This window comes from Hippocampus comes, unplaced genomic scaffold, assembly GCF_001891065.2.
Source record: "Hippocampus comes isolate QL1 unplaced genomic scaffold, H_comes_QL1_v1.1 scaffold121, whole genome shotgun sequence".
NCBI lineage: Eukaryota > Metazoa > Chordata > Actinopteri > Syngnathiformes > Syngnathidae > Hippocampus > Hippocampus comes.
Window position 1 is genome coordinate 293,220 of NW_017805986.1, and position 16,836 is coordinate 310,055.

Consider the following 16,836-nt stretch of genomic DNA (forward strand, 5'->3'; position numbering starts at 1 on the left):
ATGATGAAAGACAAGATAATCCACCTCCAATTTTGCCTTGGAGTTCATTTGTTTGCAAATCTCAGCGGATTATCTGGGAGTAATCTATCCTCAAGGATGTGGAGTGTACGAACACCACAAAACACTTTGCTCGGAAAGAGACTCAAGTCTCCTCAGCTCGCAGGCATTATTAGGGCAAGAGAGAACAAGAACGCTGGACATCTGGCACCCGAAACGCCCGCTCGACCTGTGCGGAAATTCTTTCCACGTGTCCGTCCCTCATCCCCTCACGCCGCCCGTGTGTTTCAGATTATTGTTTGATCCCGATCGAGTTTCGTCAGATCAGGATTCGGATCAGCGGGCTTAGTATTCCTCAGGCTCCTTGCGGGTCACTCGGAACATGTAAGGGCGTTTGTAAACCTGTGCGTCAGTTGTTCGCACTGATCAAAGCAGAAATTGGAACTTGAATTTCACGCAGTGTTTTGAATGAACAAATTTAAGAGATTATTCACATGTGAGCTTTTGATTTTCCTCTTCATCATCTGGAGAGTGGCCCAGAAAAAAAAAATATTTAATTCAAATCCCAAACAAAAAGGCCATTTCGGTCTCATTGTGAAATGTCAGAATGATTGACTGCACACCCAATTACACGAACAGACATCGGCTAATATTTCAAAGGCCCAACCAGCAAAAGCGTCTCCATAAATGACCTGCAGAGGGCAACATTGCGCTGTTACAACCGGTGCACGGCAAGCTATCAATCTTGATCTGCATGTCTGCGGTAGACTAACGCGGATCAACTGATAACCTCAGAGAACAGCCGATGTTGTCTGGCCAAGATTAAAAGTGCATTCTTACGCGTACGTGGATTCCTTTTGCGGTGGGGGTGAAAAAGCAGTTGTTGTTATTCCAGAGAGCTGAAGCCCTCGAAGAATATGAGGCCGGCGGCGGGATCCACAAGGCCTACAAGCTATACATCAAACCCAAAAGAGATAAGAACTAACCTTGAAATAAAGCTCAAGTGCTTCCATCACACAGTTAGCCCACAAATCCATACAAGACTGGCTTCAGTTTTAGATCAGTTCCACATTTGCCATGTCTGGCCCTAACTCCAACCAACCATAACGCTAACATAAAACTTAAGGCACCGTAGCATAAACCCAAACCAAGCAAACACTTCCTTGTTTTTTAAATTTACGTTTCAACACCCATTTTACTTTGTACATTTTGTTTGCTAATGCTAACACTAACCCTATCAAGAACATTTGAAAACATTCAAACAAAAATAACCACAGAAACTGAAACTAAGTACTGAAATATAAGATAGCTAAAAGAATGTACTTGCAAGATACAAGAATCAAGACAAGGGCGGGCAAAATCCTCTCGGGCCCTCGTAATCCTGGTCACCACCTCTTCCAGCTCCTTCCATTAGGCACGCTACAGTATGTTGATCTGTATGTCCCTCTTGCCATCAATTCTTTCCACACTTGACTCAAAATTCCATTGTGGCACCGTGCAAATGATTGCCGATTTTGCACATCCCTGTGCGATAGCCTGACTGCATTGTTTATTGTAGCTTTGGCTCTCTATTTGTATAATTGTCATTGATCAATATTCCACAGGACTCGACACTCTAACATGCTCAAGGACTTTCTACACCATTGCACATTCATCGTTGGATTGCAACGACTGCGCCAGTGGTCACTTTAAATGGTGCGCCTATTATCTGCACCATCTGCACAACTGCCATTGTATTGTAATTACCGCACTATCGGTGACTTTATTTGCGTGACGCTTCATTGGCGCAGCTGTCGTTGGTCAGTCACTAACAGTTATCCTCTGTAAAGACACTATTGATGTGGCTCATCTTTTTTTTGGTCAAAGTTGCTCTTTGAGAATACTAGTTTAGCTCATACAATCAAAGATGAGTTTTTTGTTTTTATATAAATATAAGATGATCCTGATTCTGAGAAAAAAAAAGATGGTTAAAAACCTTTAAAAGAGCTCAATAATAAGAATGAGAAAAAGGTTTTTAAACTGGACTGAATCTTATTCCCTTTTTGTGCAGCATAACAGCTCCATGCTGCTTCACCATGTTTGCTTTGAGCGCCAAACTCTCAAGCTTTATCATAAGCCCATTGATAACTAATGAAAACGCCAACTTGAACCGAAGACCCACAGGCAAAGCCGAACACGAACCAAATCCCCAAACCCTAAACCCAATCCTGATTTGAACCTTGGCAAACCTTCATTTAGAATCGCAAAAACTAACCAGAACGGCAAAACCTAACCGAATCCCGAAACCCTTTGCAGAATCTGAAAAGCCAAGGTCAATTTAGCAACCGAAGACAATGACAACACACGTTACCATAGTAACCGTGACATGCATGCAACTTTCTGGAGAGAGATTGGTTTTCATTTCACCACTGCTCGGTTTTTAGCTAAGCCCAAAATGTAAGTCCATGATGCTTTAACTTAGCCCCTGGCAATGTACAATCGCATTATTTCCAGGTAGAATGGTACATTGTAATGTTACACAGCAAAATCTTTTCAAAGCGCTGTCTGGCAAAATGTTCCTCTACAGATGGAGGAGCACCCCTGTGGGTGCTAAAAACTGTGGAGGACTGATGAGGTCATAGATATAATACAAGCGCCCTGAGTTCAGAGTTAGTTTGTGCTCTGCAGTGCTTTCGTTTTCTCTCAGCATGTCTCTAAAATGCACTTATGACCTTTCCATACTTTTTTTTTTTTTTTTTTTTACTTTTTCAAATAAAATTGAATACGCCGTTCAACTGTTCAATGTTTCTGAATAACTTTGCTCTTCTCTAACAAGGCACTGAATGGCAAAATCCGAAGTAAGTGTATACACTGAGCAGTTGGACATTTGCATTCCAAAGTTTCGAGAGGGTCAAAAGTCAAATTAAGTTCATTAAAGTTCATTCTGAAATGTGACACGAAAGCCCAATAACGTCGGAACTAAGTCGCACAGAATAACAAAACGTGGCATTGCATGTTTACAAAACATGCAGCATAACAACAAAATAAGGCGTCTTTCTATTTCAGGTAATCGCAAACCCCCGCTGAGCCAACGGCGGCGGCTTGATCAAAACCAACGTTGATATTCTTTGAAGGGAAAGCGCTGGGAACAGCGGGGAGCAGCTGGAGCTTTACGGCAAGGCAACCAATGGGGAAGATCATTTCCATCACCGCCGGATGCTGACTCAGGTTTTCCTTGCCGTGGAGCTTTGTCGGGCTGGGCGGGTACTTCCAGCAAAGCGGTGATGCACGTGCGGCCCGGGAAGCGGGGAAGGTCGAGCTAAAAACGTCGCTGACGGGACTTCGGGGAAGAACAATTGAATCCAAATAATTTTTAAATCACAAAAACGGCAATTATTTATATTTATATATATATATATATTTTTTTTTTGTATATAAATATATACATATATGTGTGCGTGCTTAAAAATATTTCTAACTGCCTAATCTATATCAATTTATATTTTAGTGATCATAATAGGTGTCAAATATTGGGCGCAGCTCATAATATGTGACACGGCATATTTACACCGCTACGTCAGTGTTAATCAAATCTTTATTAAGGCAGATTTTTTTTTTTTTTTTTTTACACACGTAACTCATAGCCGAGGGTGCCTTATGACTTCTGAATTGATATTCTCTTGTTTCCATGGCGACGGAAACACCGTGTTGCAGGTCCTCTCTTCGGTTTTCTCCCTTTTCAACCATCTGTTGTTATGCGGCAGACCTAAAGGTGCAGTTTATGCCTTATACTCGCGTAAAGGAAACTTTTTTTTTTTTTTCCAAACGGTCCATTAACGCTCCCGCCCGGCCGAGCGCAATGCTCACGACATGCCCGGTTTGAGCCTTCAATGTCAGCTCTCCTTGAGCCACATTCGACGGTTGGACATTTTTTGATGGTGTTTCTCATCAAACGGCTGGCTACCAACTCCTGGCATTTGTCAAAATTGCTCCGATGGATCAGAGTTTTTGCAAAGAAAGTATAACATACAACATGAGTGTCAATCGGGGTATCTTACTTGGCTTTGGCGTCGACGTCCTCATGGCCTTTGCTGGACACGTCCTCCAAGCCTCCAATCAGGTGCTTAAATGAACTGCAATAAAAGAAGAGCTGGCGTCAACAGTGTTTGTGCAGGTGATGACAACACGAAAGGCTGACGAGTTGTCATCAAATATTCATTGGGTGCGCCTGTAAAAAAAAAGACAGTCCTCATCGTAAGCGACGTCAATTTGAGAACACACAGGAGTTGTTATGACTGTAAAACTTGACAACAAAGCTGTGACTTGTTTGCAAGGTGACCTGATTTTAATTCAAGTGACCCAAATAACCAGTGACTTTGCACCCGCCTTGAGGTCTTGACTGTATGACTTGGATCGATGAAGAAACTCCAGTGGGCGAATTGCATTCTTTACCTTCATTTACAGGAGGAGAATGGAACGTTTTATGACCACATTATTGGAGTGTACCGAAAAATGATTTGGATTGAAAAATCGGTTTTGGATTCAGATGACGTGAATGCATCCAATCAAACCGAATTGAATCGTTCCACTTTAAAATGTATTACTCTTGAATCGTATCACAGCCCAAGATTGAATCTCTCTGTTTTTGTGCCCATTTTGTGGCATCTTGCTGCTAAGGAACTAGTTTGAAGTGAGGAGAGGACCTTGGCTTAGACAAAAGGAGTCATTTGCAGCCATGCTGATGCGAAGGAACTATGTGAAAGTGAGTTGAGGAGCTGTGTTTAGATAAAAGTAGTGCGATGGCACCATCTTGTGTCAATTTTGGTGAATTAGCGGGCGAACAACGCCTCTTCATAACCAAGAATCGAGCGACCCGTCGAACCAACAGACCAAGTCGAACAACCTCTCTGTAAGGTCTGTGCAAGAAAAACACACAAGCGTCTCCCAAGCGCCGCAAATAATACCCTCCCAAGTTGCACTCCTGGCTTCATCATTTCCACCTGCTCCGCTCTCTTCAAACAATTCAAAAGAGCAGAAAAAAATATATCTGCTCACAAAAACACAATTCCACTCAGGCCTCATTAAGCTGTCACACCAAAAAATGTCATACATCTGCTGAGAGCATTGTGTCGCGAATTGTGCCGTTTGCCTCGCCCATTAATGGCCCCGCTGCTTGTTTCCACTCACAGCGGACTCTGCCAATAAACGTGCATGGACGAAAAAAACGGGGGGGAAAAAAACGCAGTCTCGCATATCGAGCTCTCTCTGCAGGTTGAGAAACAAGCGGACACGCGTTTGGACGACAGGCAGAGAGCGAAAGGCAACGGTCATCACCTGTGCGAAATGACTCCGTCATTATCCGCGCCGTTAGCTCCGAGGAAGGCTCATTTGAGTCCGCTATACTCCACAGCTGGGCCCTTGGTAAGACGATAGCTCCCCCCCACCCCCCCACACCCCCACCCTCCGTAAACCTCGTCCACTTCGTTTATTCCCACCACAAGACTTAACACTCCTCGGATAAACCGTTCCCTCAGATGTCGGGCTTCTTTCAGGGTCAATAAACATGAAGAATACGCTTATGCTCCGTGGCAATCAAAACAACAAACAGCCCCTCGCTGCTGGCTTATTCCCGTATTCTGAATTCCTACACCTGTCCTCTCGGCGCCGCTCCTCAAAGCAAAGCATTACTTTCCTTTAGGGCCTAAGAAGGAAAAAAAACAAAACATTTACATGCAAATGAGCCGAGCACAAAGGCAACTCGCCGCGGTTAGCGGAATATGAGAGATGAACGTGTTTCAGAAGATGGATCGGCGTGAGCATCATTTGATTGTTCTTTCGTCAAGAGATCTGATCCGCTCCTTGTATGGAAATGGGTACAAACACTGGAAAGGAAAGATAATTTTCACGTCCTGTACTTTCCTGGAAGAATTTGACTGCGGTATGTTTTATCTTAGCATCTTTGTCACTCATGACTACAAAAAGAACATCATCATCATCATCATCATCAACACGCACCATCGGCACCGGGGCCCCCCAAGGATGCGTCCTCTTTCCGCTGCTCTTCTCCCTCTACATGAATGACTGCACCTCAACGCACCGGGCTGTCAAACTCATAAATTTCGCAGACGACACCACAGTCATCGTTCTGTTTCGGGTTTTGAAAAACCTGAATAAGACACCTGAGTTACCCCTTTCCTAACCCGGATAACGGGTCAATAAACGCACATCGGAATACCTCCATTGAAACATTGGTTTGTGTTCTGAGCGTGCTCCATCCACAGGGAACCTTGATCACACACACACACACACACACACACACACACACACACACACACACACAACCCAGGTGAGGATAAGTGGATCAGAAAATGGATGGATGGATGGATGTTGTCCGTAGGTCGCGGTTTAGTTGGGCATAATCCATTGACAACGTGGTTAAGCCAATATTACGAAATGGGTTCATTGATCGCTATCATTCACTGCGCATTATTTCACTGCATTCACACTTTCCCGTTGATTGATTCCATCGACTAAAACGGTTAAAACCAACAAATCAAAGTGTCAGGATTTATTGTCAAAGTTGACGGATACTCACTCTCGATCAATGACGAGGCAGGTGACCGCCTCTGCTGCAATAACATTGGCAGTCCTGATGTCCTCCCTGTAGAAGGGGGGGGGGGGGGGGGGGAACAATTAGCCACAATAGAACACGTAAGAACTTTCACTTTCCATTGACCGTAAATTGATCATCAAATGCGGAAGCTGAGTCACACGTTGCGCAATCGGTTAACGTCAAACATGACACTTGCTCATATTTGAAGTCCAACCCATCATCTGATTGGCATTCCTCATCCGACGAGTTGCTCCAATCGCACGAATCCTCCGAGTCGGTGTTCCAACAATCCATCGGTAACGTAGTTGCCTCCGATAAAACACTAAACCGAAAAAAAAACGCGCCGCCGAAAAAGACAAGCCAACTCTCGGATTGACATCCCGTCAGGCGATTATTTGGACACTTGAAGGGGCTCAGCTCCACTCCAGTGCGTGCGGTCCATCACTCAATGTGTCTCTGCGAAACTTATGGCAGCCTATTTCAATGATGGTCCATTGCAACTCCCTCCTCCTCCTCCTCCTGGCGCACTCGGGCGCGTACCCTGCCTCGAGTCCGCCCCCCCCCCCCCCACACACACACATTCCGTACGCTACGAATAAAGGTCACAGCTGGTGAGTTTTGATCGGCGTTGGGCGCGTAGGAGAGCTGAAAGCAGGACGGAGGTGTTTATCAAGGCCAGTGGCGGTTTTAACAGTTGATGGATCAGGGTCCCCTCTGTGTAAGTGGGGGGCCACATGGACAACTTTATCACAGGGCTTAGTTTTCTTTTGGGGGTGAAATAGAAATAAGGAAGTGAATCGTGAGTTTTGGCACTGTCTGGTATCTACTGGATTCTGGCATACTAGTGATGTCCGGTTAACAATTTTTTTTTTTTTTGGCACCCAAGTCCAACGTTTTTTTTTTTTTGTTTTTTTTTAAATAAAGTATCGCTACAATTTGTTTTTTATACAGCCGTAAGTCAGCAGTGGTTCAACTCAAATGAACAAATCAAATATTTTATTCTTTAGAAATTAAGAAATTTCAAAATTTAGCTGAAAGTCTCGTGATGGGGCCCCGATTTCCTGATCGCATGATCAGATCAGGACAATTTTATTTTATACATGACCTATAACTAAGATATGCAACCTATACATGGAAGGATTACCAGCATCCAAAGTGAACACTCAAACATTGATTTTTTTTTTTTCAAAAGGAGACTGAGGGCAAGTACAAGAAGATAACTTGTTTCACTTTCATCAAAGTTCTTGTTACGCACCAGCTGCGATTTGACACGATTGCTGCAAGAAGTTGTCACTCTACTTCACAAAAAGAAAAAAAAAAAGAAAAATGGGCGTCCCCTCCACAACTGGAGCGGGCTCATTTTTAATTCATGCCACATATGTGCCAGACAAGGACACGACAAGAAAGCTGCCTTTACGTGCCTGGCAGACAGTCTCATCATTCCCAGATTGCATTGAAACTACTTGAGAAGAAGTCCTTTTATTTTCATTTTAAAGGCAACTCAATGTGCTTCACACAAGCAAAGACACAACCCAAAAAATTTTTCAAAGACCTTATTCACAGGTATGAGATTAGAAGGTTAAAAGTTTATTACATTTGCAGTGTTCAACATGAAAATGATTCAATAAAATATAATTGATGTTGTGAAATGAGTCGTAGTATATTTTATTGTTAATTTTAAAGGTCAAGGGTGAACGTAGATACTAAAGCCAATATTTATTTGATAAAAGAATGAGTATCATCAATCATATATTATTATCATTATTATTATTGGAGATTTTGTCACAAAGTCTAAAATTGCATTTAATTTGTAATACTGTGAAATACAATTACTGAATAAAACACAATCATAACTGAATAATCGTCTGAAATACATCAACATTTTTTAGACTGATGATTATGATGATATCTGACTGTGTGAATCAAAAGCATAGATTAAAAAACAAAAAAGAAAAAACTGCCTTGGAAGTAATTAGTTTGTGTCGAATGAAGTGCCAGCTGCCTGTAAACTGAAAAGGATTTTGAATTGAACGCTTACATAATATCGTTTCAATGCAAACAAGCAGATCACACTTGGTTTTCCGAATGACGCAAATACATCAAACTGGGCCTGCACATGTGCTGTGCATCATTTTGCTTTTCGACGCTGATGAGCGGCAGCTAATGACATCCACGATCTGTTGGGAGCTCATTCACCCCCCCAAACAAGAAAGCCTGTGTCACTTAATTGCCATGACGACGACGATGCACAACAAGGCTAAGGGAAGCATGTTTCAAAATAATGGTTACATAAGCACGAATCCGGCCTACGTGACCTTAAGGGTTCATTTGTGTCTCATGACACCCGCCCCCAACATAGTGTGCCGTTGCGTTGACAAGGTTCGCAACCGTATCCGTCATTTGCACACTTCGGAGGCTTAAGTCAGCCACTAAGCCAACGAAAACAAACGAGGTGCTTTTTAATTAGCCCAGAACAAACACGCCGTCCGGGGTGCATGTACATACTAGCTCAGATGCTAAAAGTGGGGAAGAATGTTCTTTTGCAGTCACTGGCGGTGTTGATTACTGACGGGGAGGCCAGGAATTAACCTGGTAATTTGACAGCGATCTAGTGTCCTGGGAAAAGGGTTATAAAAATAATATACAAGCACGCAGCCTCGCTGTGCGGGCCAAATGGCAACATGAGCATGTAACAAGTGATTTGTACTTTACTCCACTGCCAAATACTTGGAACGTTTTGGGCCTTTCACGGCAGAATGGAAGGAGCAGAAAATCAATCAATCTATCAATCAAGCTGAAACACGCTTCGCCCTCTGATCGTTCCGCTGAACGTTAGGGCAAGCCCCCTCGCTGCCCATCTTTAAAACTGTTTTTTATTCTTTGGCTTTTGACTCAGCATGGAACTTGATTTTTAGTTTTCCTCTTTTGTGCTTTCTACTGTCTTTGTTATTAATTGGTTGTTTTATTGCATTATTGAATTATTTTTGCTCCATGTACAGCACTTTGTATACAGCGGTGGTTGTTTTTAAAGTGTTCTATAAATACAGCTGAGATGAGTTGAGAGAATCTATCTATCTACTTAGCTAGAGTGCTAGTTAGCTTGACAGGTAGTTAGCTATCTACCAAGTTAGCTATCGAGCTAGTTAGTGAGAGAGAGAGAGAGAGAGAGAGAGAGAGAGAGAGAGAGAGAGAGAGAGAGAGATAATATCTATCTACATAGCTAGAGAGCAGAGTGCTAGTTAGCTTGATGGGTAGTTAGCTACCGAGCAAGTTAGCTATCAATCGAGCTAGTCATAGATAGATAGATAGATAGACAGATAGACAGATAGATAGATAGATAGATAGATAGATAGATAGATAGATAGATAGATAGATAGATAGATGGATAGATATAAAACTGATAGAAAGCATCATGTCAGGTGTCCCTGCTAGTCCACCAACATTACAGACCCCTAAAGCAAAAAATAAAGGGTCACCACCAAACCAGTATAGCTTCAAAGTGATTCGGGTATTAAATGAAATATTGTTCCTAAGGGTGAAAACAGAAGCAAGTGCTTGAGTGGTCTTAAAAGAAAGATAGAGAAGAAAACACTAAAAGGATGCGGCAATAAAAGCCTGAGAATGTTAGAAACTATTCCGGCACTCTTTTTATTCCTCCCTGGTGTTAAAAGTCAGACACGCAGTTGACAGCTCTGGCTTGCCGACAGATGCTTACGAGGGTGTTGCCCATGCTTGAGAATTTGGCGCTAAAGCCTTAGCTGACTTGAAATGCTTGACAGCGTTAACACCTAACTCCTTCCTTCGCCTGCTCCATTCCGAAAATATTGTGCGAGCCCGTGGGTAACGCTGACTTGCTGTTGCGCTTCACACTCGGGTATATTTACGAATTAGAAAAGCAGCAATGTGGGATTATTGTTGAAAAATGGCCTCAGGGGAGCTTCAGGCTTGGGCTTGAATGTCATGTACAAGAAATCAGTGGATTTGTTTGGCTTTCTAATTCCTATAGAAATAGAAATAACACTATACGACTTCAGATTTTTTTGTAGTCAATGCTAAGGTGATTTCAGTTGTCACAAAGTCAACCGCAACGCGTGTGACTTCTTCTTTTTCACTTTCATTTCATGAACTGATTTGCTTAGCTGGCAGCCACAGTGATCAATTGTCACCGACGGCCGATGCCATTTTGCGTAATCAATACATCATTCTTTCAAATCACATCTAAGAGGCACAAACACAACAATCTCTTAACTCATCCCAAATCTAAACATTGCTTTAAAAAAATAAAAATAAAAAATCTAAAACCTTTATTGTCATTCTCTGCCATGCATAAAACAAAATTATTTTGCTTCAATTTCTTCTTGCTTACATTCTGAACCTGTTGGCCAAGGTTGGTACACGTGTACACTTTATTCACTCTACACCCAGTCACATAAATACACACAACAGCACAGCCAGGGGTCAAGGGTAAGCTCTGCGCATTGACGTTGATGGATATCCACCTCATCTTCAAGAAGTTCACACCTCTTGACATATGCTGTTAGCGACATCCAAACAAGAGTCCGAACCTACAGAGATGACATATGGAATCCTTGATGTTCTATATGGAAGACCGAGCAAAACATAAATAAAATGTAATCTAATCGTTGTGCAGTTTAGAAGCGCTCATGCGCGCAAACACTGTTGCCGTTAGCAGGAGAAGTCGCTTTGATTCTCCTCGCAGATGAAAGGATGAAAATGCTGGTCAAGAGAAACCTTTTGGGGGCAAGGGGGAGTGGGTGGGGGGGGGGGGCTGTTGGTTTTCATCCACCGACACATAGTTAACTTGCTAATCAAAAGCCTGCCTTGCAAGATGGCCGTCATCCGCCGTCATTTACATTTGGCCGAGACATAGCCATCAAAGCTCGGCCGGCTCAAGACGACGCAGCGGACAAAAGGGGCGCTCGGCACAATAAAAGATGATAATCACGGTGTCTTTATTGCGGCATGGAGATGACGTTGTGTGAATAAACAAACGATGAGATGATCTTTTCAGGACGGCCTCTTTTGAAATTGCATTTTGGGAAAACACGTTATGTAATAATGGTGCAAGAACACTGCTCTACAGTTTCATTTTAGAATATTGTTTCATCGTTTTGTCCCTCCCACACTCGTGAAATATTTTCAATATTTTTTTAAACACATTCTAAAAACACTTCCTGCACCGGCGTCCACCCACTTGGGAGTTTCACCTGCGCTGACACAACATCACCAGCTTGGAAGTGATTGCTGAGCTAATCTGTTGTTTTCATACAAAACTTATTAAAGAAAAAAAAAACCCTCAAATTAACCCAAGTCGTGGTCAGTCGCTTTTTGACTCATAATTGGGTTATTTTTGACTGTTTACAATTTGCTCTTTTGTGGTCATAAATAGATACAGTAGGAACATAATGTATTATCGAATAGAATGTATTGAAAATAAAACATGCATTGCAGTGTCTGTTTCCAGGTATTTGCCTTTAAGAGGCGGGGCCTGGTGGAGTGGCATGTGATGTCGGCGAGCCATTGTGTTGACTATTCTCCCCGTGTTCAAGAATAATATTGAACATAAGACAAAGACAAGTTTGTATTTGAAAAATGGCTACAAATAAAATGGCCGCATCAAACCCAAATGGAAAACTTGCTGTTTGTTTTACTAGTTACTATTCCCCCCCCCCCCAAAATGTGGTGTTATGTAATTAGGTAAGACAACTAGTGGTGGCCCAAGACTTTTACAGAATACGACGTGATGTCATCTCATCTTTTTTTGAACGGTAGCACAGATGCCGGATCCATTATCAAGAACGTGCTGTCAGGATCTCATTCACATCACTTGCCGGGTCAGATTTCAATTTGGAACGACCGACCGAAGATCCGAGCCCTCCTCGTCACGCATGTCGTGCATGTCAACTTTCAAAGCGTCATTCGTCGGTAACATATGGCCAAGGTCAGGCCATCTGCACCGCGCCAGCTGTCTCGTACAACTGACTGGTTAACCGGTTGCTAAAATCGTCGCCCGTGGTCATGAAAACACGCCTCGAATATGAAACAATCGTGTGCAGTGATGCCAGGAACACGTTTGTGGAGTATGACCACATTTTTCAGTCACAACCAAATCTAACGTGCTCCTACTGCCGAACTGAATATCAGATTCAAGTTTGCCATCACCGTGAGATACTAGTGGCGAGAATGTGTTGCCCAAAGAATAGTCGAGGTACTTTATTTTTGCTGAAGCAAAACGCTTTCAGGTGCAATCAGCAGAAAATTGCACACGCAGCCACTGGAAAGTGGCTTTGGAACAGAAAGGAAATGACCGACCGGGATGTCGTGACAACAAAAACATCCTCAATCGTCAACCAAAATATAAATAAATATTGTAGAATGTTAAATTAGGGTTAGGAGTTCAAAGTAGGGTTCTCAACTATAGTTCAGGTTTCAAAGTAGGGTTTTAAACTATGGTTAGGGTTTCAAAATGGGTTAGGTTGCTGAATAGGGTTTTAAAACTAGGATTAGGGTGTCAAAGTCAGATTTAAAATGAGGGTTAGCGCTTCAAATTAGGATTTGCGAGTAGGGTTGGTGTTTCAAAGTAGGGTTTTATACTAGGGTCAGGGTTTCAAGGTAGAGTATTAAATTAGGGCTAGGGTTGAAAATAGGGTATTAAACTAGAGTTAGGGCTTCAAAGTGAGGTAGTAACCTAGGGTGAGGGTTTAAAATTAGGGTTTTGAACTAGGGTTGGGGTTTCCAAGTAGGGTTATAAATTATTGTTTGGGTTTCAAAGTAGGGTTTTGAACTAGGGTTAGGGTTTCCAAGTTGGGTTTTAAACGATGACTAGGATTGGCAACTAGAGTTAGGGTTTCAAATTAAGGTTTTTAACTTGGGTTCAGGATTCAAAGATAGGTTTCAAAGTAGGATTTAAAACTAGAATTGATGCAAAACATTCACACGTCAGACCCCCGACACAGAGCAGAAAGTGGTGCCAAACATTTTTGCTTTTGAAACGGAGAAATTTTTTTCACATTACAATTGCACTACTTTTTTTCTGGACTTTACAGAACCATCAATCAAGTTTCTTTAATAAGACGCAAATAATGCTGACATTGGCAAACACGAACAGCCCCCACACCAACTTAGTTTAACTTTTGGATAAAATTACAGTGTTCTCCGCTATATCTTACATACATCGTTCACGCACCGGCTATAACACGTTTTTTTTTCAGTGATCATTTATTAAAATGTTTTTTTTTTCACAGTATAAAAGCCCATTTTCAAGATGACCTCCTCTTCAAACTGATTATTTGATGCCCGTGCGAGCTAATTTTTGCTGTGGCATGACTGACCACAAGAGGGCGACATCCTCTTTTTTTGCAATTGCCTGCTTCACGACCTCACTCCTCTCCTCTCAAATGTGCTTCTCCACCCCTCTCCCTTTTCCTTTCATTTTAACTTCCTCATCAAGGGAGGAAAAAAAAAAAGAAAAAGAAAAAAAGCACGAGCAGGAAAAAGAGCCGGCCGAGTAAAAATAGCTTTCGTGGCTGCGGCCATCTGCGCCAGACAAAATATATTATTTATTGTACTTACAGGTAAGTGTTCTTCAAGACAAAAGTGTTTATGATATGACTCAGAGTATTTGCAGTGGCCGTGGAGCACTCGAGGCTTCAAGTAGACGCAATCTGGCGCTTTGCTGGGCACGTGTGTGCGTGCGTGCGTGCAGGCGTACTCCAATTACGTCTCCAGAGATGTAACTGTCGACTTTTTTCTTAAAAAAAAAAACATTAATAAAATAACCACAGAAAATTAGATGTTAGGTCCAAAAATGATTTACATACTTAGAAATTATGTATGCGTTTACATCTTTCTAGGTCAGTGACGTATACTGACAAGCAGGACAATGTAATGTTCTTCCACTGAATGGTAGAAGGTACATCAGGAATCTAATTAACTCACTTTTCGGGAAAAAAAAAAAACTCCTTTTATGTGACCAACATTTCTTCAAAAACACTCATTGTTGAAAAAAATTGTGTAAAGGTGAGTAAAATATATTTGCGAGTCCACGGATTTTTTTTTTTTTTTTATTGGGGTGGATTTGGAATGATAAGCAGGACAAACATAATACTGCAACAATTTTGATTGAGGATTTTGTGGGAGAGGGAAAAGATGCACCAAATTAGTTTTTGAACTTCATGTTGGTTTGCTGTACGGCCGTTTTCTGCCATCTTTGAATGGTTGTTTTTATGCAAGAGAGCCCTTTTCACTGGGAAAAAAAATGGTGGTTTGTTTCAATTGCTTTTGTTGTTGGGTGGAGGACAGTGGATCTTTTATAGATGTATTCTGAAAACTTTTATATATTAACAGCGCATATGCATATATTTGTATTTTTGTCGTACATCTGGTTAGGAAGTGGGTGGGCCTATGTGCATATGTCCGATAGCAAAAAAAAAAAAATTGCAAACCCAAGCATTTAAGTTGCCCAGCTCTGAGCTAGCTTCAAAAAAAAGGTTTGGAAACAGCGCGCTCGTCTCCCAGTGCCATCATCTCCAACCCTGCATTTCCACTTCAACACCATCAGCAAGTGCCCCGGCCCGCCTGTCGCATTTGAAAACATTCGCACCTGTCAAGCGGAGTGAGCTCTGGCAACAACCAAAGAAAAAAAAAAAAAAAAAAGATAAACAGAATGGCGTTACCATAAGAGACAGGCGGAAGATGGATCGCAAATTAGAGAGGATAAATGCAGGATGTGCGAGGCAATGGGAGAGAATGTGGCTGACAGTGACAGAAATCGAAACGGAGAGAAGATCGAAATGGAAAGAGGCAGCGTCGTTAGGCATCAACAAACCCTTGCAGCGCCTTTTCCCCGAACCAGTCGCCCTTTCCCAAGCTGCGCAGGTAGACGGGCTCTCCGTTGGGTGGGTCCTCCCTGGTCACATTAACCTGGAGAGAAAGAGAGAGAGAGAAAGACCAGCTGAGGTGTCACATGACCGTCAATCCAAAAATCAAGGCGCATCTCCCACACAATGTACGCAAGAGTAAATAGGCGAGCTGTGGACACGGATCACTTCATTAGCGGCGAGACGTGCGAGTAACGGTGGCCGCGCACTTCAGGAACTTGACTTGTCAGAGGGAATGACGCCCGACATTCTTCGAGGAAGCTGTTGATTTGGCTTTTTGCACATTTTCATGCCTCACAAAGGATCCCATAGACCAGTGCTTGTTAAACTACTTCCACCAAATACCACGTAAAAAAAAAAAATACCCCTTTGCTCGCTAATACCCCTTTTCCACTACCAAAAAAATAAAAATAAAAATATGGCGCTTGTTCGGTGACGGGGCAAGTGTTGTGCTTAGTTAATGCTTAACAAGTTTGTGTTTTCCACCGGCAAAGAGCCAAGTAGGAGCGATGACATTACGTCATCGGGAAGCGTCCAAACACCACAGCTTACATCGACGTTGTCTGAAGCTTTGTAAGATCGGGGCATGAGCGCTTCACATTCTCTTGTGTCGCTTTCATTAATGCTTCATCTCTGTTTGAAAATCTCATTTATATTAACAGTACATATTTTAAAAAAACATTTTTTTACTTTATATATGTTCTAAAAATTATATACCGTAATTTCCGGACTATAAGCCGTGACTTTTGTCACACGCTTTCAACTCTGCGGCTTATTTTCATGAAGCGGCTTATACAAAGACTTTTCTAACGGCCGCCTGTGTCCCGTCTTTCTTTGTAAATATCTCATGTTACAATATGGGCACCTGCGGCTTATACACAGGTGCGGCTTATGTGTGTACAAAATATTTTTTTCCTTTAAAAATGTAGTGGTGCGGCTTATAATCGGGTGCGGTCTATAGTCCAGAAATTACGGTATCTATGATTTTACCGGAAAAATGGTATAAGGGGACGGGTTGAGACGTATGACTGAAGACTAGTTGAGACAAGGAACACGGCTTTTATTTTGGATCTGCTGTCATTGAAAACTACTAACATTTTCGGCCGTAATGCTTTCAAACTCGTTGAGTGTTTTCCAAAGAACTGTGTGTGCGCGCGCGTGTGCGAGTCTGTGTGTGGCAGGATGCAAGATATAATCATGCGTCCTCTGCAGAAAAGTTCCCCGCTCTGTTGTCTCCTCGGAGGGGAAATTAAGGGAAATAGCCATGTGGGAAAAGGTCAAATCCGTGCATGTGGCGCGCGCGCGTGTGTGTGTGTGTGTGTGTGTGTGTGTGTGTGTGTGTGTGTG

At 42.4% G+C, this 16,836-nt stretch overlaps 1 protein-coding gene across 1 annotated transcript in view; it reads right to left on the reverse strand.

Moving 5' to 3' along the window:
* Positions 1-16,836, reverse strand: part of LOC109528789 (cGMP-dependent protein kinase 1-like) — an 81,711-nt gene that overhangs the window by 6,095 nt on the left and 58,780 nt on the right. Inside the window, 3 exon segments of the mRNA XM_019891754.1 lie at positions 4,035-4,109; positions 6,572-6,637; positions 15,438-15,532. Of these exon segments, the coding sequence (XP_019747313.1) occupies positions 4,035-4,109; positions 6,572-6,637; positions 15,438-15,532 (236 nt within the window).